This window comes from Trichoplusia ni, chromosome 5 (assembly GCF_003590095.1).
Source record: "Trichoplusia ni isolate ovarian cell line Hi5 chromosome 5, tn1, whole genome shotgun sequence".
NCBI lineage: Eukaryota > Metazoa > Arthropoda > Insecta > Lepidoptera > Noctuidae > Trichoplusia > Trichoplusia ni.
Genome location: NC_039482.1, coordinates 14821912 through 14846492, shown reverse-complemented (window position 1 = coordinate 14846492; position 24581 = coordinate 14821912). Strand labels below are relative to the sequence as shown.

The 24581-nt window shown below is 37.6% G+C and overlaps 1 protein-coding gene across 8 annotated transcripts in view; it reads right to left on the bottom strand.

Moving 5' to 3' along the window:
- Window positions 1-24581, bottom strand: part of LOC113493682 (ecdysone-induced protein 74EF) — a 159990-nt gene that overhangs the window by 47665 nt on the left and 87744 nt on the right. Inside the window, exon 1 of one of the 8 annotated variants that reach the window (XM_026871668.1) lies at window positions 733-10120. The exons of the other annotated variants lie outside the window; for them this stretch is intronic. Coding sequence (XP_026727469.1) covers window positions 733-1135 — 403 coding nt within the window. The 5' untranslated portion in view covers window positions 1136-10120. Of the gene's footprint in view, window positions 1-732; window positions 10121-24581 lie in introns of those variants that run through there. 8 annotated transcript variants of the gene reach the window in all.

The window sequence follows — 24581 nt, the reverse complement described above, 5'->3', positions numbered from 1 at the left end:
ACCCAAAATATATCTACATGTTAACAATGTTTCCCTATTTGTTTGACGAGGAAAAGATGACTGCTCCTTTATAATTTTGACGAGTCTTATATATTAGCAGTTATTTGTTCCATGTTGAACATAACAATATAAAAGATTATTATCAAACATATAATCCAAAAATAAGTGGAAATATCTGTATTCCAATTAATGTTGTATCGACGTATTGTAAATAGAAGCGACGTGATTGCCAACCGCTGGGCGCTCCACCCCCGCCCTACGCGCTGCATGTTGAGCTAGGTCAGGGCGGCGTCCATACATATTATTCACGTATTCTACAGTAAAACTATTCACACAATGCGTGTCATACTCATATCAATTCTATTCATAAAGAAACCATAAGCTATGGCCGCGTAGCTGCCCCGTAGCAACCGCTACATACGTAGCTCGTAGCACTTTCTTTTCATGTTTGGTGTAGCCTCACGGAAAAGTCTTTTTAATTTTCACTTTTAGTATATCAATACAACGTTCCTTTTATTTAAACAATTACAAGTGTAACTCTTTTAATTAATTCAGATGTCTTAAATTATGTATGTTTGATTTATCGTAAAGATGTTTTCTTTTTCATTTTTTAGTCTGTTGATATAAAATGATTATAATACCGGTCAGTAAAATATTTCAGAATGATTTATTGGTAATAGCTCTTATCAAGAGTATATGAAGCAGTGTTGTTGTGTTTAGTGTTAGACTTACTGTATCTCTTCATGAGTGACTTCTTGTAAGCCTTTCCGGAGATGGCGTCGTCGCCGGGGCTGAGGCGGCCGGCGGAGTCGTCGGACTCGGTGCCGGAGTCCCGGCCGGACGCCAGGTAGTCCTGTGACTGCCTCAGGATCATCTGGGTCCTTACATAGTCTGACGGATCCGCGAAGGAATGTCGCGCGAACTCGCATACAGAAATCTCTTTACGAACTGTCAAGTCTAATGGGGCATCGTCTTCCTCTGGTTCTGGTTTCGGAGAAGGTGGCTCCTCAGGGTAGGCCTTCCTGGCGGCCAGCGTGCGAGGTTCGTTATCTGCGCTGAGCGCTCTACGATCGGCGGCAGGTGACCGGCGGGTCTCCGGGCCGGCACTAGCCGGACGAACTTCCACAGCCATCATATTTAATTATTATCACCAAACACCATAATCACAAGCCCACAGTTTGCAGTTATGTCATAGAGCGTAATGTGTTGTGTTGCAACCGCGCGCCGCGTCCGCCGGCGTTCGCGTCGTATTACGGACTGATGTCCCAGTTTCGACGATGAGTTCCACTGACTTCGTGAGCTCGCTTCGGGCGCGCTCGGCGCCGCTCGGACACTTTCGTTTTCGTACTGTGCGCGCTTGTGTGCGTTCGTGCACACTGGCGCGCGCTGCCCGTGTGTTGCGCGCGGCTGTGTGCGCAGTGCGCCTGTGTGCGTGTTGCCAAAGCTTTTCCACTTTCGTCGCAGAGCTTTCCTTCATTTCCCGAGTTACCCAACAGGTTTTCACTGTTTAGTCGACTTGATTAATTAGCGTTGCTGGTTCGACGCTGGTCTCGTTTGCGACTGATTGTGTTCAGGTAATGAATTTACGAGGAAAATTATATTGCTAATTAATTTTGTTTCAGCCAAAACAGGTTCTGATTTCATTGTTTTTATAACATTTTTAATTACTTCAGCTTTGTTGACACAAAGCGCGTTGAGCAGATAAAACGAGTAAACTTAAGCGACAGAGTCAATAATAAAATAATGTTATTTCGTAGATCATGAGTTAAATAATAATTTATAATATTTATCACGAACCGGAACGCTTGGACAATCAGCGAAGTTTTGCGTAACACACCGCGTAAACAAATTGTGTGTTTTTTTATCTAACGCTCGGGGCATTGACCGACTTACAAATAAAGTTGCGCGCGCGCCGACCACGTGACACACTGACATCACCAGCAGAGCTAGAGCCGCGGGCGTGCAAGCCGCCGTCCGCGCCGGGGAGCAGGCTATACTAGTGGGCCGATAGATAGGGTAGTGCCTACTATGAATTTAGAGCCAATGTCACACGTTCGTCCTAAACAGATAAATGTTGGCTGTTACGACCAACGTGGAAGTGTGACGCATATTTTTGGCATAATTATAGAGGTGCGCCTGAATGACAATGTTGTTGAGAACATTGTTGTGCTGGCTATTCCTGGCGGCGTTACTTGTGTTCATTTGTCTCTCGGTACATAATATAAAGTGAACTTTAAATGCATCAAGTATACACATATTTTGTTGTTGTATAGAATAGTCTTGCTATATCTTATATCTATGTACAATTTCATAAATTTCCTTACCGAGCTTCGTGCAGGCAGTCTCGGTCCAAGTAACTAAGTTACACCTCACTGTCTCGCTTCCCAATAACAAGGTTATATCGCTAAACTAGATTCCAATAAGAGAGCGAGAACTATGATATCCAATTTAAGTTGGTCCTTTGACGCATACATTTTGTTCTTGTTCCTATTCCAACAAGAAATAAAGTACTTAATTTCGTTTAACAGATACAATTATAGTGCGTAAAAAATTAACATAGTATTATATGATAATATGCAAACATTATTTATAATAATAGCAGAATGCCGAACACGCGACGCTGGCAGAATAAATTTCGAGATAGTATTGAGTTCGCACTCTCTGATAAACTTATTACAAACATTCTTGCACTAAACATGACAGTCAATGTGATGAAACAACGTTGGTACCACGTGACGCTGTTTAGAAAAATAAATAGAAAATAATACGTATTGTGCATTATATAAAGATGTGAATGGGATCGAAATTGCGCGGAGACGCAGCGTTCAAAAGTCGTACACTTCAATTCCTTTCAGAACTATTGCTGTTCTTTATTCACCTAGGCCAAGACCTATGGAAAGTGCGTTCCTACTCTAATGAGCCCATGAAACAAACTGTTTTGTTGTCAGATCATTCTCATTAGCTTTCACTCATTTTATTAGTGATAATCACACTTTACATTTATATTTGAAGCTTATCGAAGTCATTTCCATATTAATACTTCTAAGCGTGTCCCTGACTAACAGTTTTTATGTATATTTTCGAGTTTTGTACCAAAAATCATCCTTAATTACAGATAATATTTCCATCTATTCGTTGAGTAATATATTTTCTCGTTTCTGCTATAAGTGGCAATATTCTTAGTGTTCTCTATACATTACGGTAGAATGAACCTGTTATGATACTCCTTTGTGCGATCTCCGTATCTTAGACTGAGTCTTTAGGACCGCAACTGTCTGGGCTGTACCTATCTACCTAGGTACCGTACTGGAACAAAGGCTTCAAAGGGCATTATTAATGAATTTGAATACGTTTAACGTTTAGCTTTTCATTACGTTTAGTAAAAAACTAGTTTCAGTTTCAAGTTTCTCTAACAGAAATGGGAGAAAGTTATATATCTTACTTGTAAAATTATATACACACGTTGCCTTAATCTAATTATTAAATCTATAGATTAAATTAAATTCATAATTTTTGCGTTATGTGAACTTCTAGCTCTTTTATTCTGGACTAAAAAGAACTCACGTGTACTTGTATTTTCAGTTAGAATACCGTGCGTTTGAAAGTTTTCCTTTAACCAAACATTGAGACTGATTGAATTCCTATACGACGCTAATTGGAAACTCTGAATAGCTTCATACATAGTGTTATATACCTCGCGGCTCTTCACTGCGCTATATACAACACATATACTTATGTATCGTACATAACGGTTATATACAATTATTTCTAGTTGAATCTAAGATGGCTGGTGTTATCTGGCCCAGGTCGGGGGTCTATCGTCGATCGTTCGGTCGTCGACCCCGCTTATGTAACTCGATATGTAATCATTTGTTTCTGTCAGTTGATAACAGATGTTTTGCTTTCCTTGCGGCACGATGGAGACTTGCCTATCGGAGCGGACGCACTGAACCAGCTAAATCTGTCTTTATTGCTACGAAAACTGTGTCTTAAACTTTTTTTGATTTAGGGTAACATTAGCAAAGAGAAATGAAGGATTTTCTTTGTAAAATGAAATGTATGACATAAAATTGATAATTCCTTTTGCGGTTGGCTTGTATCTCACCGTGAGGAAGATGACGATAATTTATATCAATTCTATATAAATAAATAGAACAGGGAAATTAATCAGTTTGTTTGTTTAACCTGTATCCTGTACCTGTAAATACCTGTTGTCATGGAAATAAACAGCAGTGAACTAAGCCCTCAAAACTAAATAAAACTCTATACGATAGAATATAAAAGAAACGACAATAGTGTACGAAAACGATCATAATTATTCATTGAAGTGTATGAAAAAGCAATAAATATTTATTTTAACTTAAGCACATACATACTTTGCTAAGTCAATTTTCTCGTAACACAATGGTGAGAAACATAAAAAGCTTCATGAGGTAATATCAATCGTCGGAATGTTTCTATGAGCACTATCTATCTCGCGATAACTCTAAAAGATTGGCTACACTCCAGCACTCCTATGTATGTGGGCCAACGCCGAATATCTCAGACCTTATGACATTCCTGACAATATTTCAGGGTCCCTGAAAGGTAGAGCCTGTATTCTTCACACAACTATGTATATAAATACCCAGGACATCAATCAATTTTACGGGTTTGATAATGCTAATTTAGTTGTTGAAAATATCAAATACCTGTTTGATTTTAAACCGTTGAAACATAAGTAATAATTTAACAATAGAATTTTTTAAAATTCAGAATGAATAGTGAGTTTCTTTGAACAATAGTGTAGTCTACATCTGTCGGGATTAGGAACACAGTAAGGGAGCATGAGGCATCTGCGTCCGTCCCTAGTCTCTCAACGTTACACATTCAGAGAATTTCCATTTTTCCACGAGATGTAGGTCATCTGTAGGGCGCTAAAACAGACACACAGAACGTGAGGGAAATTTACAATTGTAATGCCGGTCCGTACGACCTCTACGTTTCGGAGGTCAGACGAACCCGTTAGCGAAATTTGTAATGTCTGCGCCGCGACAAAAGGTAAATTGGGATGATATTGGTAATAATCAGGGAACTGAGACAGCCCGGGTCCAGGCCGCGACCTTGGACTTGGAGGCCCGAGCGGTTATTATTAAACATTTCCGATCGAGAGTCCCTTTAAATAATTACATTTTTAATGAGAAATAATTATGAGTGATTCGATGTAAGATTTCTACAAGCAGATAATACGCGTCACAGATATTCTTCCAATCGGATATATTAACTTATAAATAGGATCTAACAGGAGAGAACCAAACAAAAACCCTTCCCCGAGCACTTGCGATATAATGAGACGTTAATCATAAAAGCGTAACATTAACATACATATGTTAACGATCAGTACATTAGTGGTCTGCGGCCGCAGTATTAGGCCAGGTTCCATAACGCTATGCCAGCGTAACATTTCCCCGTATATCTAGAGCCTGGCCTACAAACCCGCCGCTCCCGAGTCACGGCCATTAAAATAACCAACGGAACTTGCAATAACGAGAAAATAATAAAAAACAACGTTCGATCCAGCGCTTAGATCATCAATCTCTCTGCGCTTCCTGCGGCGCCAATTATGTGCGCGTGCGCACGAGACAGAGCTACGCTTGAGCACGAGTGGGACAAGGACAGCGATACTTGAGGAACGAGATGCGCGGCCAAGGGACGGAGGTGTTGCAGATCTTGATGCGTTCCGAAACGTTCCACATGAAAATATTTTTGTATTGGAAGAAAGAGAATTTTAAATTTTGAAATTGCCAACCGCCCTTTGGTTTTAGCAAAATTAACATTACATATATTTTAACTGGGTATTATAAGGTAGTATACACATTTCTTTTGTTTTCTACTTGGTATCTTATTGGAATTGGAGTAGGTTACGAAACAGTTAAAATAAGGAAACATTTTAACATAACCAGTATGTGTTGTAATCCGAGTTCGTTATCTGAAGGAATTTTACCAACAATTTAACAGTAGTAGGAAAATTATGTATTTCACAAGAAAACATATTAGACTTGTTGATTGTAACGACTATATTGTTTTTATTTGTATACGCTGGAGTAGGTCAGAAACATGATTTATTGTTCGATTAGAGACCAATGTGGAAACAGATTTGGAATGTGCTATCTAAATTTGTTATGATGGTCTCAATAGATAAAACATATTTTTTTATGATAACAGAAATAAGAGTATCAATTAAATATATATCACTATGATACATTTCCGAACGGTTATCGTTGTACAAGTGCAGTCGTTGTACGAATTCAAGGCTACGCGCCGTCGCTGCGCCCGCGCATACCCACACACGCGCGCGTAATGCACTGCACGCACACACACATATTCTGCACGTCATGGATGCGCTGCCACTAACGGCAGCACAATCAAGGGTTATGAATAGTAAAGTAGCCCCCGCCTTGTCTGTTATCACCGGGTTTCCGCAAGTGTGAAAGGGACGGCATGACCTTACTCCGTTCCTCAATACTAATCGTTTTTGCATCCAGATATTTGTACATTAGTTGTTTAGGGTAGCTACTTGTGCAGTGTAATTTGAGATAAGAGAGTACATTTTCCTTGTTTCTAGATCACTGGAATATACATATTTTCTTGACCTCAATCTCTAGAAGCGACATTGTTTTAATAATGTGCTGAAATTAATTTGTTATAATGTAATTAATGTTTGTAACTAATTAAAACTTGTCGTATCTAGTTAGCGAGTTTTTCTTCGGTGTAATCTGACGCTAGTATTTAAGTTGAGGTTCTGAACCTTTGTTTCTTGTTTACAAGTTGAGGAAGACATTCTTTTGACTAGATGAGCCACAGAAAGACGTGAAAAGGGGCAGCTGGAGGCCCTTCCAGCCCTGTGAGCCCTTAGGCTTGAAAGTAATGATGGAGGCTATGAGGGTGACGCCGGCAGGAAATCGCAAAGGTCTACATTGTTTTACTAGGCGGCTTGTTACGTTTGACTTCTATTCCGACATCATGACGTTATTTAGAACTTATTTTTATTTATAAACAGAGTTTGAACGGCTTTACTATCATGTAATTACTTCGACCTTGAGTAAAGATTGAGTCATTGTATTTGTGTAATATTGTACCGAATTATGTATGCCGAAAATAAAAGTAAACTGAAATAGCTTTGTTAAACAGGACGAGTCCCGGTTATCTTAACACATGGCGACTGTAGTTATAATTGGCATCGATTAGCACAGGAAGACTGGTCTATGGCATGCTTTTTATTTTTTTACACGCAAGTATTTTTAGCCTGTGTCCGGCCGCGGAGTGTTACGCAGGATCGAGCGGTCAGCGCCGCGCTGCCACTGTTTGTATTCAAATACCCTTTACATATGTATGGCGAGATATCAATCTATTGTATATCAACGAGGAAATACTTAACTTTAAAGAATTAAATTGTAATTTATAGCTTATGTACTGCACCTGCTTTTTGTGTGAATTATTTTCACTTTCAACTGAGGAATTAAAAGCCTTATACGCGAAACAATGAGGTATTTGAATTACAAGTTTGTATTTATAATCAATTACATTTTGTAATGTCAGCCTATTCCACACGTCATCCTGTCTCAAAGATACTACTGCATTACAATCATTATAAAGTAAATATTGTGAAGTGCTTCTGCACAAACACTCGCGGTGTTTGCATCGGTTCGCCTTGACAGCAAACACTCGGCGCAATCAGTCGACTGGCGATAGCTGTACCCTTGCAGCTGGACAGCCAAGATACGGAGACAATGTCCTCAGGACTTGATAACAGTTGCTTGGCGGACAGCCGTTCGTGGAAAGTACCAGGGTAGCAGAACCCATAAGCTTAGTAAATTAAAATATCAATCCATGGAAGCCTTGCTAGGTGCTTGTAATTAGCAAAATTGTATTTGACCAGAGATCATTAGCTCGATATAATTTGCCGAACTATTCAATTGGCAATAACCAGCTTTGTTTGTCACCTGAATCGGAATACGATGCGCTTCGTTCAACGAGGGTTTACTTAGATTTAAAGAGTGTTTTATAAACAGAAACTGGAAAAGCAAAGTAGTGTTGCAGCTTACAGAATGCTCAGATACATTTGAAATGAGCTTTATCTAATGAAGGGATAGAAACATGACTTGGTTGCCGTATTTATGCAGGATAAAGGGATGTTAAGGTTCCGAAAATAGAGAATACATTTGAAAGAGTTAAATGTGATAAATACTACGGATACTATCGTGCATATATTTCATGTACTACGGGAAAGTGGAATGAACAGTGTGATATATTAATTTCGCCGAGGATCCGGGCCGCGGTCGAATTGATTTCCGACTTTCCACGACCCGGATGGTGTTCCGGTTATATGTTATGATTACAATATAAAATGTATTAAATTCGGTGCCGAACAAACGGTATAATTATAACTTTTGGTAAATAATTTTAATGATTTTCATGCTATCACGGATACGATAATATCGCTGTACCTATGTCCTCTCTCATAGGCCTCTCTCAAATGGCGCTACAACACTGAATTACCTACTTTATTAACTTCTGCGTTATTTATATGCACTCCTACTGATCCAGTTATTTTCACTACCTACTCAGATCATGGAAACTGAACAAGTAATCGCATTATAAAAAACCGAACACGATCTACTAATCTCATTACGTGTAGTATAAAAAAGATTCGCACGCAGCTGCGCCGGCGCCGCTGCCGGAGGAGTTTTCACTCGCGAGAAAAATATAGAGAGTGAAAACGGTAAACAAACGTGATACGGTATTGTACGGTATGAACAACAATGTAGCGAGCTGGTCTGGGCGCCTGGTACCTGCACGGATAGGGGGTGATTTCATTTTAAATTATATGTTTGTTAAATAATAAAATCTAAAAAGAAAATATTTTTAACTTGTTTTTTCAAATAATAGTAGTTTACTGATATTTAAATCATTTCGGTTCTTGAGATTACTTGCAAAGGTAAACTAAATTATACTATGAGATTTTTTAATCCGTCATTTTTTGAAATCTTTTTCAGTTTATCATCATTTAATCTCACTGCGGCGTCTATATAACATAACCTACTAAAAATAAAAAAGTTGGAATATTCTTTAACAGACTTTTTGAAGAACCCTGTTCACCACAACAGAGTTATCCAGCACATAATATGTCACCAGTACAGCATGCGTCGTGTAACAGTGGTGCATTTTTTGCGCCTGCGCATCGGATCAGCGTCCATCAGTGAAAACGAAAGTGGAAACTGAATGACGACATTGTTCTAAAGTGAAAAACGCGAGCGTGCGAAAAACTGGGGAAAAGCGGACCGAGCCGCGGCAATTAGTATAGCTATGTAGTCACGATACTGTCTGTTGGCGCTGCGGTATTGTCACGAGATATGCGTTTTTACTGCTGCTAAAGTAATAACTCGTTCACTGGAGTTGTAGCATTTGTTCAGCTTTATGAGAATATCATTTCATATGAATTATCTTTATGAAGTTAGTCGAATGAAGAAAAGTTTCATCAATTTTCCATAATTACATTTCCTGTAACGTTTTAAAATACTTACAATTGTAAAAAGCCAATTTAAACTCCACATTTATGTTCCGATATTAAAACTTTTAAAAGTATTCACAGTGTAATAGAGTAGGTGTTAATTCAGTAATAACGAGTCCGTTTCCAAATTAGTTGAACTCAGGTTTAAAGCCCGCGGGACTCCTGTTATCGCGGTCAGATTATTTAAATGCTAAACTGACGGCAACTTTGAGATTACGGTACTTTCGAGGCTTAGCGAATTGGACATTATTATACTGACTATCTAATCTATCTATTGGACGTTTAAAAAGCTTTGTTACTCAAAGGGTAGTGTTTTCTTTCTGTAATTTAATTTTATTAGTTGAGATTTTGCCTAAATATAACCACGACTTACTTTTGAGAACGAATGTAGAAACTTTTTACTTCATTTCAAGGAGAGTGACATTATTATAAGATGTACTATTGCAATATTATCTTTATACTAGCTGTTGCCAGCGACTTCGTCCACGTGGTTAAAATTTTCCCCGTATTTTCCATTGTCGCTCCTTTTAGTCGCAGCGTGATGTTATATAGCCTACAGCCTTCCTTGATAAGTGGTCTATTCAACACAAAAAGATTTTTTCGATTCGACCCAGTAGTTCCTGAGATTAGCGCGTTCAAACAAATAAACAAACTCTTCAGCTTTATATATTAGTATATACATATAGATAGATTTGTATTTTAAATCTAGTTGCCACAGAAACGTTTTTGTCATTTATGTTATGTCCGTCAGTCATGTCTAAAACAGCATTGCTCTTGTATCGCACCCTTTCTTATGAAAACCTGACGTCACCCGAAGTTTTTCAGGGAAGACAAGTTGGTCTATTGCGGGTTTAGGTTTGACATGTCTAGATTAAAGCGGACAGTTGTGTGGCCAGTATGTCACGGTACCAGGGGCACAGATGTAGGAGGCGCTGTGTTTGTGTAGGGCCGAGGATAATGGATACCGTATAGTTTGTTCCGTTGCGATTTGCGTCTGATAAGACGTTGTGGATTTAGCTGGTGTGTTGTTGCTGTTGTACAATATATTATAGTTCTATGACTTCTGCTTAGGTATATAGCAACTGGATTGTAGAGACAAAAAAAGAAAACAAAACTTTTAAATGTTAGTATAACAAACGAAAAAAAATGTTAAGGTTTGCCCACAATGCTTGTCTTGTTTGTTAATGTTAAGATAACATGTTATATTCGAACATCTTTATACCAAAATCAATTCAGAAACAAGGACCAGGCGCAAGGTTCTCAGAAACAAAACAAAACAGACCCAAAAAGTTTTATTTTATATAAGAAATAATATCTGAGAGAATTTCAACGTTGTTCGCACATTTTGCTACAAGGTCTGCGTCAAGGTCTCAGTCTAGACTCGCCTAGACCAGATCTAGGATCCTAGACGTCTAATTACTGTTAAGGCCTAAGTCCTTTGTAGCGCAGAACCTACAAATTATACGTAAACGTTAACTTTGTTGTTGAAAATAAGAATGTTTAATTGAGGTTAGATTTTAACCGGGAGGGTGACTACAGAGCCGCTCATCAAATTATAACAGCAACAGTACGACCTAAAACAATCTAGCATAAAAATATTAACAAAAATGTAATAGAATTTCAAACATCAATATTAACTTTCATTCTTTTTTAATATTGTAAATAACTATTACAAAACGTCAATTACTTGAACAAAAGGTGAATAACAATAGCAACTACGTGTACTCAGCTTAATTGTGTATTAACAAAACGGAGTTGGACAATGAGTATTGCAAAAGTGTGTATAACTAGTCGGTCCCCTCGGACGCAGTATGAAAGGGAAACGTAATAACAGCCCGAGAACTGTTTCAAGTTTAGTAGCGCAAGTGCAGCGGCGCGGGCGCAGGCGGAGCGCGGCGCGGGCGCAGCCGAGATAACGCGCGCGCTCTAATGCGACGATAACTGATGCGTTTGACTGGTAGAAACATGACTTGTGGAGATAGAATGTTTTTTGATGATTGATTTTAATTGTAAATGTATCTCTTGTTAACATTACATATGTATATATTAAACAATCTTAATTTAAAAAAAACCATGAAAGATTTAAAAAGCTCTAAAACAAAGATTACGGAACGAATGAAAACTCAAAGCAAACTTTTCCTCTATCAATATTGTAAAACAAAAAGAAAAGGAAACTCTTCTATAAATAACTCGTAATATCTCAAGATAGAGTGTACCCGAGTCGCGGCGGTGTGAGTCGGCCACTATAATGTCAAGTTTCCCTCGCCTAGCCGTCCGTGCAACCAGAATGCACTTTCTTCCGACACGCACACACACAGGCGCCCGCCCGTGCACACGCTGCACTACACACACACCTGCAACATTCAGGTCGCTCTATGTGTGTGTAAGGTGTGGTAAACGAAAGTTTGAATGGAGTCATACTATATGTTTTATTACAGTCTATACTTTACTAAAATATTTATCGTTTGGTCTGAAGCGGGGAAATTGTGAGGAAAAGCGTAGAAACCTCGTGGATTTCGAAGTGTTCATGTTTTTGTGGAGTTGTCTCTAGCTTTGCGTGTCTGTTTACTCGTCTCTATGTTTTATACTCTATATTGTATATCTTGATATGTGATCTAGAAACAAGAAGATGACAAAGAAAAATATGATTTGCTTATTTTTATGATTTTTAGTGTTCAGTATTTGGTTAAGGGAAAAGCTTTCTTATGTGACTTTCATATATTTTCAATGGACGTTTAATTAGTTGAAGAAAATATTCGCTAAATATTTTGATTAAAAGCTCCAAGTATAATTTCCGCTTTCATACAGTTAATTACAACAATTAAGTTGAACTAAGTCCTCGGCTTCACACCTCGTGGCTCTACACAAGTATTTCTTTTTACTACGAGCGTGTTTATCCGTGACCAGGTGCCTTCGTTTCAATGATTGTTGGCTTAAATGTCAGATGTAATTAATTTCCCCATCGGCGTGGAGAAGACGAGCAATTATATTAAAATAAAAACTGTAAGTTCGCCTTTAACTTGTAACTGTTCGACGGGCGCAGGAGACAGGTTTCATCAATTGGACGGCTATCGGAGGATAACTAATCAACTTTATTATACACATATTCATTCAGAATTATAGTTTTCTGTACACTTTATGTTTTTGCAACAAGTCTTGCAATTAAAGTTATTTTTTATTGCTCGAAGTAAACACACTTTACGATGACTAGTCGATTCTTAATGCAAATATAAAGATTTTTACGACTTATGGTTTAATTATATTAAAATAATCATACGGAATGAATAAACAGACTTTGCACGTTATAAATTGATTTAACTGAAACTGTAAATAAATGTATTAATAGGTACTCAGCTTAGTAACAGGGTGGAACAATGTAAGGAAATGAAATATACCGAACGTGACTGACGGGGTTCCGGAAAAAGCCGCCGAAAACAAAACAAAATCACATGGTTCGAACATTTTGAACAAGTCGTAGGACTTCGCTACCGCAGAACAACTCGCCATTTTTAGTTAATTAAGTGTCTAGTAGATAGTATTCATTAAAAATAGCAAAGGAACATAAAATTTCTAATAAATGGACAATAAAATCGGAGGTTAACTGCTGAGTCGAACATATTGAAAAAAGAGCGATAAAAAGTGGGAAACCAAGTGTCGTTTACGTCAGAGCCGCGAATAGAGGACAGTATTATAGGAATACTTGTACTTTATTGTGTCGCGCTTTCTCTAGGTATTTATAAATAGTACCTACTCATGTTTGTGTCGAATGTAGAGTTAATTTCAAAAATATTGTTTGTTTCATATTTCTCATCAATTCATTATAATGAGTTTAAGTTTATATTAAATATATACGAGGCCCTCCAGCTGTACTGTGAGTAGACAGACAACAAAAACGTCTAGTTTATTAATGAATCATGTCAATTTTTGATAAAAAACATTCTATAGTAAACAGAAATTTGTTCAAGTGTAAATGCTTTTGCAATACGCTTATAAACAAAGCTGTCGCAAGCTCGTTTTATTGACGCAGACGTTCACAAACGATAGTGTTAGTTCGTCTGTGTTAGTTATATATACGGATACGTTTGAAAGTGTCCGGTGGCCTATTTAGCCGGTGCATCGCGTCCTTGCGACTGCATTCCCACGCTTCGCCGACGTTCCATTACGCCGCGCGGCTATTCTGCACACCTTACCGACGCTTACATTTCATTATAGTTTTATTACATAACCATGTATATTTTTATGAGTCTCATATCATTTTGCTTTTGTTTAAATACTTATTTATGAAAATTGTTGTTTTGAATACTAGTCTTTAGCACTCACCTGCTTAACAACCCTGTTCTCTATGTTAAGACTTTTTGCGAAGTGTTATGTGAAATTAAATCGTCGTCAATTTGCGTTATTATAATACCTTGTTTAAATCCTATAAAGATTATGGTATTGATGTAAATGTAATAGTAGTAATACGGTAAACTTAAACTGTCACTTAAGCAACGATAACTCGTGAAAAACTATTACGTGACCTGAAAAGCGTCGGCTGTAGTAATAAAGACGACAAATTACCTAATTAGGCCTCCCTTACAAAACGGGCGCCGAAAGAATGCGATACGCTAATTACTATTAGTTTATGATTAGCTTTCGAGTTACAGAGAAAGGGAATATTGTGTATGGAGTGTCGGAGGGGAACAGAATGTTCCCTCGCGTCTATTCCAAGCTGTTTGTGTGTAATCCGTGTTTGTTAGTGACGATAGTATCACGTCCAGCGCGCATGCGGGCCACTGGAACTTACCTGCAAAGATACAGAAACATATATTAATTAAAATAATAAAAATTACATACAGTCTTAAATATTATATATGCTGCTAGATTACGTACCCGATTTTGAAAGGATTTATTTGGAAAAACGTACAAACCTTAGCACTTTTTGGATGTCAAAATACAATAGACAGTACCACGTTCATCCTTAACCGATTGCTTACTTTCATGAGAAAAAAACGGCTCTACACACCCCCCCGCAAATATAATACAAAAATAAGATAAAGAAAAAAATGGACTTTGGGAAGTAAGTCTAATAACTAACAACACGTGCGTAGCTACATATACATATATATACAGATATGTAAAAATGTCTCAATAATAACTACAATACATGACAGCGGCCACATCGGGCCTCGTTTGTGGAATCTGTCTGTTACATATCCAATATAATATGATTCCGTTGACAAGTACTCGACGCAGGCAGACATGTGCTTCTCCTAGCCTCAGGATATCGACGACTCGTTTCTAAACCTTCCTAGGATAGAACATCTTATTGATAATATTACTTCTTTGAGTTTTACCTATTCTAAAATAGGTTCTTTCTTTCATAAGTTGTGATTTTCTATTGGCCTGTTTCAACGGAATTCGCTCATGTTAACGCAAAACTTGGCGTATCATTTTACTTACAAAGAAAATAGACACATCAAAGTGTTCATAAAAATAAATATATGTATCTAATTAGGTCAATTATTAATACGCAATTGATTTATAAAACACAAAATTAACAACCGGTGTAATTACAAATAAAAAACGCAACAAGTATTGTAGAGTTAACTAAATACCATGATATTTCGAGCTCCAATTAATTTTAAGCTTCACCATACAACTGTCTAACGGTACATGGAAAAAAACCCCTTTTACTGTGTATACTTAAAAAATCCTTCGCATTTCCTAAGAACGACCAATTTATAGGTGCAGTATCGCGTGACCGACAGTGAAAACTGCATTTCTTCGGAGAAAGAGATACCTAGATACACCGCTCTTTAGAGGGAACGGGACGCGGGATGTGCACGCCAGCGCAATTTACTATCTAAAAGCGAATGTTTTTCTCACTGTAAACAATATGAGCGAGATCTACCCAGTCCACATTGACCTAAAAAAGAGGAGGGCGGGGAGAAATGGCAGGCCAATTTATAATGGACAGGAAACTGATTCTAATGAATGCGTTAAAATTACAACAGATATTTAACGTTAATTGATTTAATCAGTTTAATAAATTTTATCAAAATTGCACGTTTCTATTACGTATGTTGCAGGGAGTAGGATTGTATTAACCAAACTACCAACTAATTAACATGTACACTAGGCTTTTTGTATGTTATGATTTATTTTCCATTAAGCATGGCTTCCGGGCCGAAATTTATATCAAGTTTCCGGCGTAACACGAAAAATAGCTTCGTGGAATACATTAATATTTCTATCGAATTAAAAGTAACAATGTACGAATTTGAGTGTAAACAAAACTCTGATATTGAGGTACAAAATCAATGCTTCAATACTTTTTAATGAGGCAAGGAACCTGTACCCACCATTTGGGCTCTGGTGGGCTGAAATTATTGTTATATCTGATAAACATCTCCATCAAATACCTTCAGTTCAGTTTTCAGTCATGAATCTCGTCATAAACCACACAAGGAAGAGTTTTTTAATCATCATACAAACAATATTATCTTGTAAAGTGACAGATGTTAAAGTCCAAATATTTGGTCGTGTTACACACTTAACATCGTTTGACACCGTTTAATTAAAGCGGTAATAAAGAATGTAGTTTTTAAAATGAAAATTCATTCTCTCGTTCAAAAGTCATCAAAAATTATTTCCATACCATGATTTTGATTTGATTTTGACTATAAGAGAGTAAAGCTCAGTGAATAATAAAAGAGGAAATAAAAATAAGAGTCTTCCTTTTACGTTATTTCCTTGTTTTTTTCAAAATCTCATCTAATTTACCATCACGTGTTGCGCACACGCTGACAAGTTTGACAGCTCTCAAAGTGTCAAACGTCGACGGCTACGTTTGACAGGTCGGTGACAGGCCCATCGGGACTCGGTCGATGTCAAATACCGTCACAGCATCGACATCGCGGATACGCGCTGTCGTCGAGAAATTTTAAAATGTTCGAGATTTTTACGATAACATAAAAGTATTTGCGTCATGTCAATGGAAAAGAAAATGTACAGAACAGTTTTATTGCAGCTGATGATTGAATGTTGTTATGAGTACAAGTTTTAGGGAATGTTTGGCATTTTATGAAATCGTTGCCCCTACTAGAAATATCTCCTTTATTAATAAAGTAAGTAAATAAACCAAAATTCAAAGTCAAATTCTTTATTTCAATTAGACCAGTATATGGCACTTTTGAACGTCAAACAATTTATATTTGAACAATATTAAAATCTGGTGTCAGTCTGTCAGTCCCAGATTGAAGCTACCGCTCGTTCGGAAGGTAGATTCTCATGGAGAAGAACGAGCAAAAACCTCCATGGTTTCTCTTTTTCACTGCCATACAATAATTATTTGGGTTACATTATTATGGTTGTAGTATTATAATCATAATCTTTATTAGTTCTATATTGCAAGGTCTGTAAAATGTAGAAGATCTCATAGGCCTCGATAATTCGACGCGTATTGAAATAGCATTCGCTCGAAGACTTGAAACAGGTGATTACACAAGCTTCTGTCCACAAACACAAAATAAAACAAGGCTCGCAGATATCAGCTCGTCCGCATCCTTAACTTATTCCCGTCGGACCGGAAACGGATCCGGTTTGCTTCGCGCATTCCCCGCCAGGAGGCGCTTGGCGTAATTAAGTTCCTTTATTACTGTACTCACAAACTGTTTATTGGTACAAAGAGGTGGAAAATATTCGAACTGTGGAGCTTTAGTTTAAGTGGGCAAAGGACATTTCTACCTCCACCTTTTTGGTTTACAGGCATAATGTAACCTAATCAAAAAATTATCTAAAGATAAGATTCAAATATTCGTACAGGAAAAGTGATTGTGAACTACATCTTTTTAAGTGTTTATATTTCCCAAATTCATGATGACACATAATTATGTAAACAACATTTAAATATTAATCGAATTTACTATTCTTTTGTATTATGCTATTTGGTCGAGTTGACTCATTAATTAGTCACAATTATCTGTTTTGATTCATACACTGATTTCCGAACGGGGAAAGTTTAGAGGAATTAATTTCTTAATAAGCGTTATTAAAATTAAATTTATGAATGCTGTGAAACACGGTTTTCATTGGTTATTGTATTAAGATTACAATTTTATTTGGTTGCGTGTTGCAAGATTGCTACGTCTTCATTTTTGTCACACATAACTCTTCCTGGGCAATAAAATGATTTTGCTTTTCACCTAGTAAATGAAATACGTGGATTGGAAAATACATATTTTCCAGCTATTAATTATCTTAGTATGAGTAGAAGACTGGTCTGCCTACAGCACTGTAATTAGCATGTTGTAATATGTGTCTAGACATAATCCTTGTTATTACAATCCTAGTTTCAGGGCGTTCGTGTAAGCCTGTTCACTAAAATATTCATTAGTACTTCATGCGATACCTAAAACTCCGTTAGACTGTTATACAAGTTCGTGGGGTGCTAAGGGTTGCTCTTGTTTTACGCGTTTTTCTTGAAAGTGTAACAAATGCTATTTTCCTAGATTACAATAAACCTAATAGAATATTTCAGGTTTGTTTTTCCACTGAAATGTTTACCAGCAATATATGCTTTAGGAATGTACCAAACATCAGTAGTCTTGGTCTCCGCTTTTATTATCCTTATATGTAACTTCTTGCGTAACGAAGCCGCGTCAAACAACCGCGTCTTTACGTCATTATTTAAGTTTTTTATCACACAGCGTGTTCCCTGAGGGGTGGAAGGCATTTTTTATGCATCACGACCTGATTGTAAGTGGTTATAGTCCTTCACGTTTAACCCTAACAGTTCCTAGAAGTACTAGAATACCGATATTATTAGTCTAGACTTTATGTGTCGAGCGTGGGGAGAGTGTACCGTGTATTGTTAATTAAAGAGCGAATATTAATGATCAAATATTGATTCCATATTTCGACTATTTTTGTGCTACGCCTCGACGATACGTTTAGAGTATAAGTATATTATTTTGCAAAGTTTTCAAGTTTGATGACGTCACACTGTCTGTAAAGCTCAATTGTTAAGCTCGGGTTTGGAGCAAGGTTCTTTGAAGTATAACTTTCCTATGAAATAAGAGACTTAGAAGCAGGTAATACGAAAAGACAAGACGAAGTATTCCTGACTGGTGACGGTACAATACGAGTTGAATACTTTCCAGTCTGATAGCGTTTTTGTTTAGCGATCAAGGGAGTCATATCTCAGAAATCTCCGAACACTCTCTACCCTTGTATTTAAAATCAATATCTGATTTACATCGCGCGACCTCTTCGCTCTGTAACCATTTAATAAAAGACTTATGGATGAGCAGACTTCCACAACTTTGAAGCTCACTCATAAAGTGAGAGGGAAGGTTTGACTCTCGAATGGGGGAAAGAGAGGCAAGCGTCGTGACGTCATCAGAAAAGTTGGCAGATGTAATGTTTTGTATCAGGCTGTTGTTATGGTCAGCCTGCTTGTTAGTTTCTTGGGATAGGGCAAGGTTGTCCAAGGACGAAGGAAGGGTGAGATACATGTGGAAGAATATACTTACTCAAACCTTTCTATATGTGTACAGTTCGTTAGTTTTAGAGGTAATATAAATAATTCGTATAAAATGTCTAAAGAATCAACAGTTTGGTGTGTTCTTAAGGGGAATAAACATTTAACATTCTTGTCGCTACGCACATACGTATTAAAATTAATGAGCCCATATTCTGCGCTAAGATGAAACCACTGTTATATTGATTAGTGTCCTAGTTCTAGACTAGGTATTACATGTGTGTACTAGAAGTCTAGAGCTAGTATGTGTGTGCTCTGACGTCAGTTAAACAAATGGTCTGAATATTGAGTTCCGCCGAAGATCCATAAGGCTAGTGACAACTGGCAAGCATCAATAGGACTTGCAGATAGGCAAAGGATTCGTATTTTAAGATGAGAGACACAGGTGGTATCATCAAACAAACATTTGAATATGATTTCAACATTGAAGTCTATGTGAGGTGTTGGGTCATATTGTGAATTTAATATTCGCATCTCCTTGTGATTCCAAATGGTTATGTCGAACTTTTTGTCAAAGGTGTATTAGATGTTGAAAATTTTACAACCAAAAGAGACCATTTGCATTTTGAACAAATAGGCCGATAATCCTCAACTTTAAATAATACCCCGTTAGTACCATAAAAAAGCCCTAATTCGATCGCTTAAAGCAGTGAGCATTACAAAACTGCCTAATAATACACCTGAAAAGCCTCCCTCACGCACACACGAAAACAAGGGTAGCTAAGACGTAGACGCGTAGACAATGCGTCTGTGTGGGTGTGCGGGTGTGCTGTGGGTGTCGTCTGGGGGTGAACGGCCTCCCGTCGACCTTCAGACGTGTTGCGAGGCGGAGGGGGGGGGGGTCGTGCGGGCTGCGGGGCGCGGTGCGGGGTCCGCGGCGGGGGAGGGGGCGCCGGCGGGCACCGGGGAGGCTGCCGTCTAGGAAGCTCCCTACAATAGCCCAACAATGTAATTAATACATAATGCGCCGTTTATGCTCGAGATTTGCCGACTAATGATCGTGTTATAATTAAATGGTTTTGTCTTTACATTGCTGGCTGTGTATCGCAAAGTAGGGGTGTTGTTCGTACTAAGCACGTATTCTATATCATCTTCGTCAATGTCTTAGAGATACGAAAATACATGAGACTGGTTTGTTGGAATGATGCAATTGATGGAGATGATCAAGACGTAAAGAAGTGTTATTCAACAGCGCTACTTCACCACGTGCCTATGCACTCACTCGACTCCAACTTTTCTCTAACACGATCTCTATACGTGTAGGTACAGCAATTACGGTAACATCTTTAAACCTGCTCTTTACATTCCCGCCGTTAGCTCTCCCACGCTTCACAAAAGGAAGGCTAAAAAGGTCGCCATGTTAGCATTTTCGGGTTATTTCGTTAATCGAGTGAAGTCAACAATTAGGTCTAGACCGGCCCTTATCTTAAGCGAGGATGCCGATTTTTAATTAAACTAGCTCTGTACACACATTTGCCGGCGAACACTTAATATATACGAGTGTATAGCACCCACTAAATATAAACGAAGTCTGTTCACTGAATATTTTAAAAAGCAATTTTGTTTTTAATCCTAGTTCCTCGAATAACGCGGCGAAGGCAATTATTAACTTGCATCTATACTTCCAATTAATTTTGTGTTAATTAAACATTTTTTAACTTTGCGCTAGGGTTTGCGATCCTTATCTATTGTGCAAGGAACTGGGCAATATTTTCGATATTATAACGACTTGCTGACACGGATTTAATCAGCATTTTTCCTTATGGTAACACTGGGAGGTTACCTTTGACTCATTATGTTTCGACCAATGATTGTGGTTACAAGGTTCGCTCTGATTACTCCCTCTTACTCATAGTTTTGTTGCGTAAATAGTAAATAAATAAAAACTAAATTCCTGTTATATCCATTCAAAAAAATGTCAAAATTCCATTATAATTTTGCTTTAAAGAAGCTACACTTAAAATAACATTATCAAATATGTTGATAGCTGTCCTACTTGATGTTTACAAGGACGAACAATTTGCATTATTGTAACTATATCCAAAACCAAATTCTCTGTTTAACTAACTTTTTACTTTTTGGGATTTTCCACTCTTACGAAAGAGGTTTTACAGTAATGGAATGACGCGCGAAATCAGGCTTTACTTCTCGTTTCCTTATCATGTAATGTTAGCTATTTATAAGAAAGGGCATGAACATTGATTTTATTATAGGTTCTTCATAAAAGAGGCAACGAAATTCGGCGATTTATTTAGTTTTCCATCGACTATCCCAGTACGAACTTACTTCGTTGGTGGAACCTAAAATCGCCGGGTATCGAAGGCTTGTGTTGCCCGGTGTATAAAAAACCTTAGTGTAACATGGTAGCCGTACAGGGTTATAAGACGTCTCGTGTGATATCGGAGAACATTCGTATGCTCTCAGCGAAGCAACGGATCTTATTTACAGATGAATAAAATCTTGCGGAAAAACGAGTTGCCCATAACATTGTATTGTGTTTCTCTCTGGTTGAAAAGGTAATTGTTGAGCATTATTTCTTAAGATTTTACGTTTCACTACAGCTCTTTGTTAAGAAAATATGTTTATTTATCTTAAGGAGACGAGCAGCATTTTAGTAAAATTTCAACATACTCGTAAGCGTTACATGCTATAATTGCTGATGGAATATTATTTCGCAAGAAAAATGGTATTATTTGAAATTAGTAACAGATAGTTTAGAAATGAGCATTTTAAAATTATTCAACCTAGGAACGACAATTTTAAAATACTATTACATAAAAATATTTAACATTGTGTGATGAGTGTTGTGAGTAGGTATGTGATAAGGTATTCGATAGAGGTTATCTGCAGAATAAAGCACAGATCATCTTCCATTATGCAAAGCTAGTTAACAAAATAATAGGTTTTATTATTTTAGGACTGATCTAGACTGCCTCGCTACAAACACTAGACCAGCCACATTATGTACAGCATTATGTACATATATGTATAGCCATTTACATAAATTATTATTCCCAAGACTAATTCGTCCTGACCGACCAAGGACGCATCGCTGGGAGACCTGGAAGGACCCTCGACATAACAAATAAAAAGCAACCCTTATCTTATACTTATAGAAGTCAGATTCGCTCAAAAACTGTTATGAGTTATCGCCTTATTGATATTCGGACAAGTTAGCTTTGAAAGCGAAATTTATACCTGATTCGATGTCTTGGGAAAACGAGACCTAACTTCACACGGTAAGGTCGAAATTCAAACGTTTCAGTGTTCAGTTTTGATAGAAGGAGACGGTTGTTTGCGTAAGAGGGGGACAGCGATGTCCGTGGTGGTCCGTGACCTATCCTACTGACGAATGTCGAGCCCCGGAACATCGCATTTTAACAAGTAGTCTAGACAGTTGTGCGTGTGTGCAAGCTGTTACGTGTGTGCGGCACTCAGATAACGAAGACGTTTGTGTGTGCGCTGACTGTGAATAGCGTCTGTGTCCGTACGGAGATCCTGTGAGCCTGTGTGCGTAGAGTAAAGCTCGTCTGATTCCTTACGGATGGCGCTTGAAAATTTTAGTAAAAAGGATGTTTAGTTGACGTCTTCTGAGACTTTTATCGGTTGCGAATTCGCAGTTGGAGAGGCTGAAGTGCCGGAGAACCGCGCAATACATCTTACTCAAGGATGTTCTAACAGATAGCAAACTCTCTGCGGGATCCGATATACCCTAAACCAAAACAAGTCGCAAACATTTTGGTAGTGTATTTTGTCACGTTTCATTTAAAAACTGCTGTACAGTATATACGGTTTTATTATGCAAAACACGTTCTATATTTAGGTACGCTTAATTATCGAGTGACAAACAAGTATTATGGTCCTTACACAATATTTTTAAATAATACACCCTGTTACGAGAACTTGAATTGCGTGACGCGATGACGTATTGACACGGAGTATGCAAATTGTCTGAAATTACTTATGACAAAGGTAAGAGGGTGGTCGACAGATATTACATGTATTATACGTAACTTGTAGAATAGTAATTTTTTTGCAATTATTATATTAAAAGGTTGCCTTGCGTTATTTATTTTTGGTAAAAAGAGTGCGTTAGTTAAATTGAATCAATAAAAAAAAATGGACGTCATTAATGGCGATTATATACTTATCATATTGTTATAATAATAAAATGAATCATACAAATTGTGCTAACAAAAATTACTGTATTCTTTTCACAGTTCAAAGTTTTCCTAATATAGCTTTTTATTTCTATAAAGAGTGAAATATTGACATATCATTTTTGAAACACCCCATAACTGAAACCGAGAGCGTACACCGCCACAAGGAACACATAAGCACTTCACTTACACAGTTACACACACATCCACTCGTCTCAAATACATAGGTCCACAATTTCGGGGATGGTTTATGCAATTCGCCCTTGCGAGGTGGTGCAATGAACTCCGCCCGGGACGAGCGGAGCCTTCGGAAGGTGAACCCTGGGGGCGGGCTGCACCGCCCAGGATAGCGAAATTGGGGGCTTTATAGCTATATTGAGCATTTGCCTCGGCTTTTATGGCTCAGGGTAGGGCCATTTTTGCGGATTTTATCACTCTACTCGGGTGCATAGATAAGGATTTTTTGTGCATTTTCTTTTTATTTTTATGTTCTGTATGTATGTGAAGTTGGTACCTATAGCGAAAAGCAGTTTTATGTATTCTCTAGTCATACGATTTATGGTACTGAACACCATGGCAAATTGAGCAAAATTTATAAGACGTTCACAGATTCTCAGTAACTTAGTACAGCGCGCAATTGTTTTGTAAAAAAATGACTTAGATTCTTTGACTAGATATTTGTTATATATTAAGAAAACAGTAAGCTTATTTTTCCACATTTATTCACAACGGACCGAGGAAAAACCACACTGTTATTGTTGCCGAAACTAAAGTAACGAGTTATTATAACAGTATTCACTCATGAGCAAATCAGAGCTGACATATTTTTCAAGTAATAGTGATTTTTAAAATAAATATTAATCCCTGTATTGTGATGTGGAGATAGCAATCTACACTGTTCATAGCGGCATTTCTCTCCTACGACGGAATTAGGCACAAGGAGTTATACTACCCAATCTGCTTACCTAATATTCGTGAGGTGCCTACTATGCCACCGATGCCGTAATATGCATTTGTGATATCAAGACTACACGAATGTCTTTTGGAAACAAAGGATGATTCCGAAGATTGGGTTAAACAGAACTTGCGGATTTTTTGTTACTTTAAACCGGAACGTCTGATTTTATTTTTTGCTGCTTATTTTTTATTTATATAATTTACTAGCTGTTGCCCGCGACTTCGTCCGCGTGTTTATAAGATATAAGTTAGGAATTTTTGAACGGAAGCCCTCAAAGATGAGATAATTTACCCTGTTTTTTCCACATTTTAAATTGTATCTTCGCTCCTATTAGTCGCAGCGTGATGGGGAATCGCCTAAAACCTTCTTCGATGATGGTCTTTTCAACAC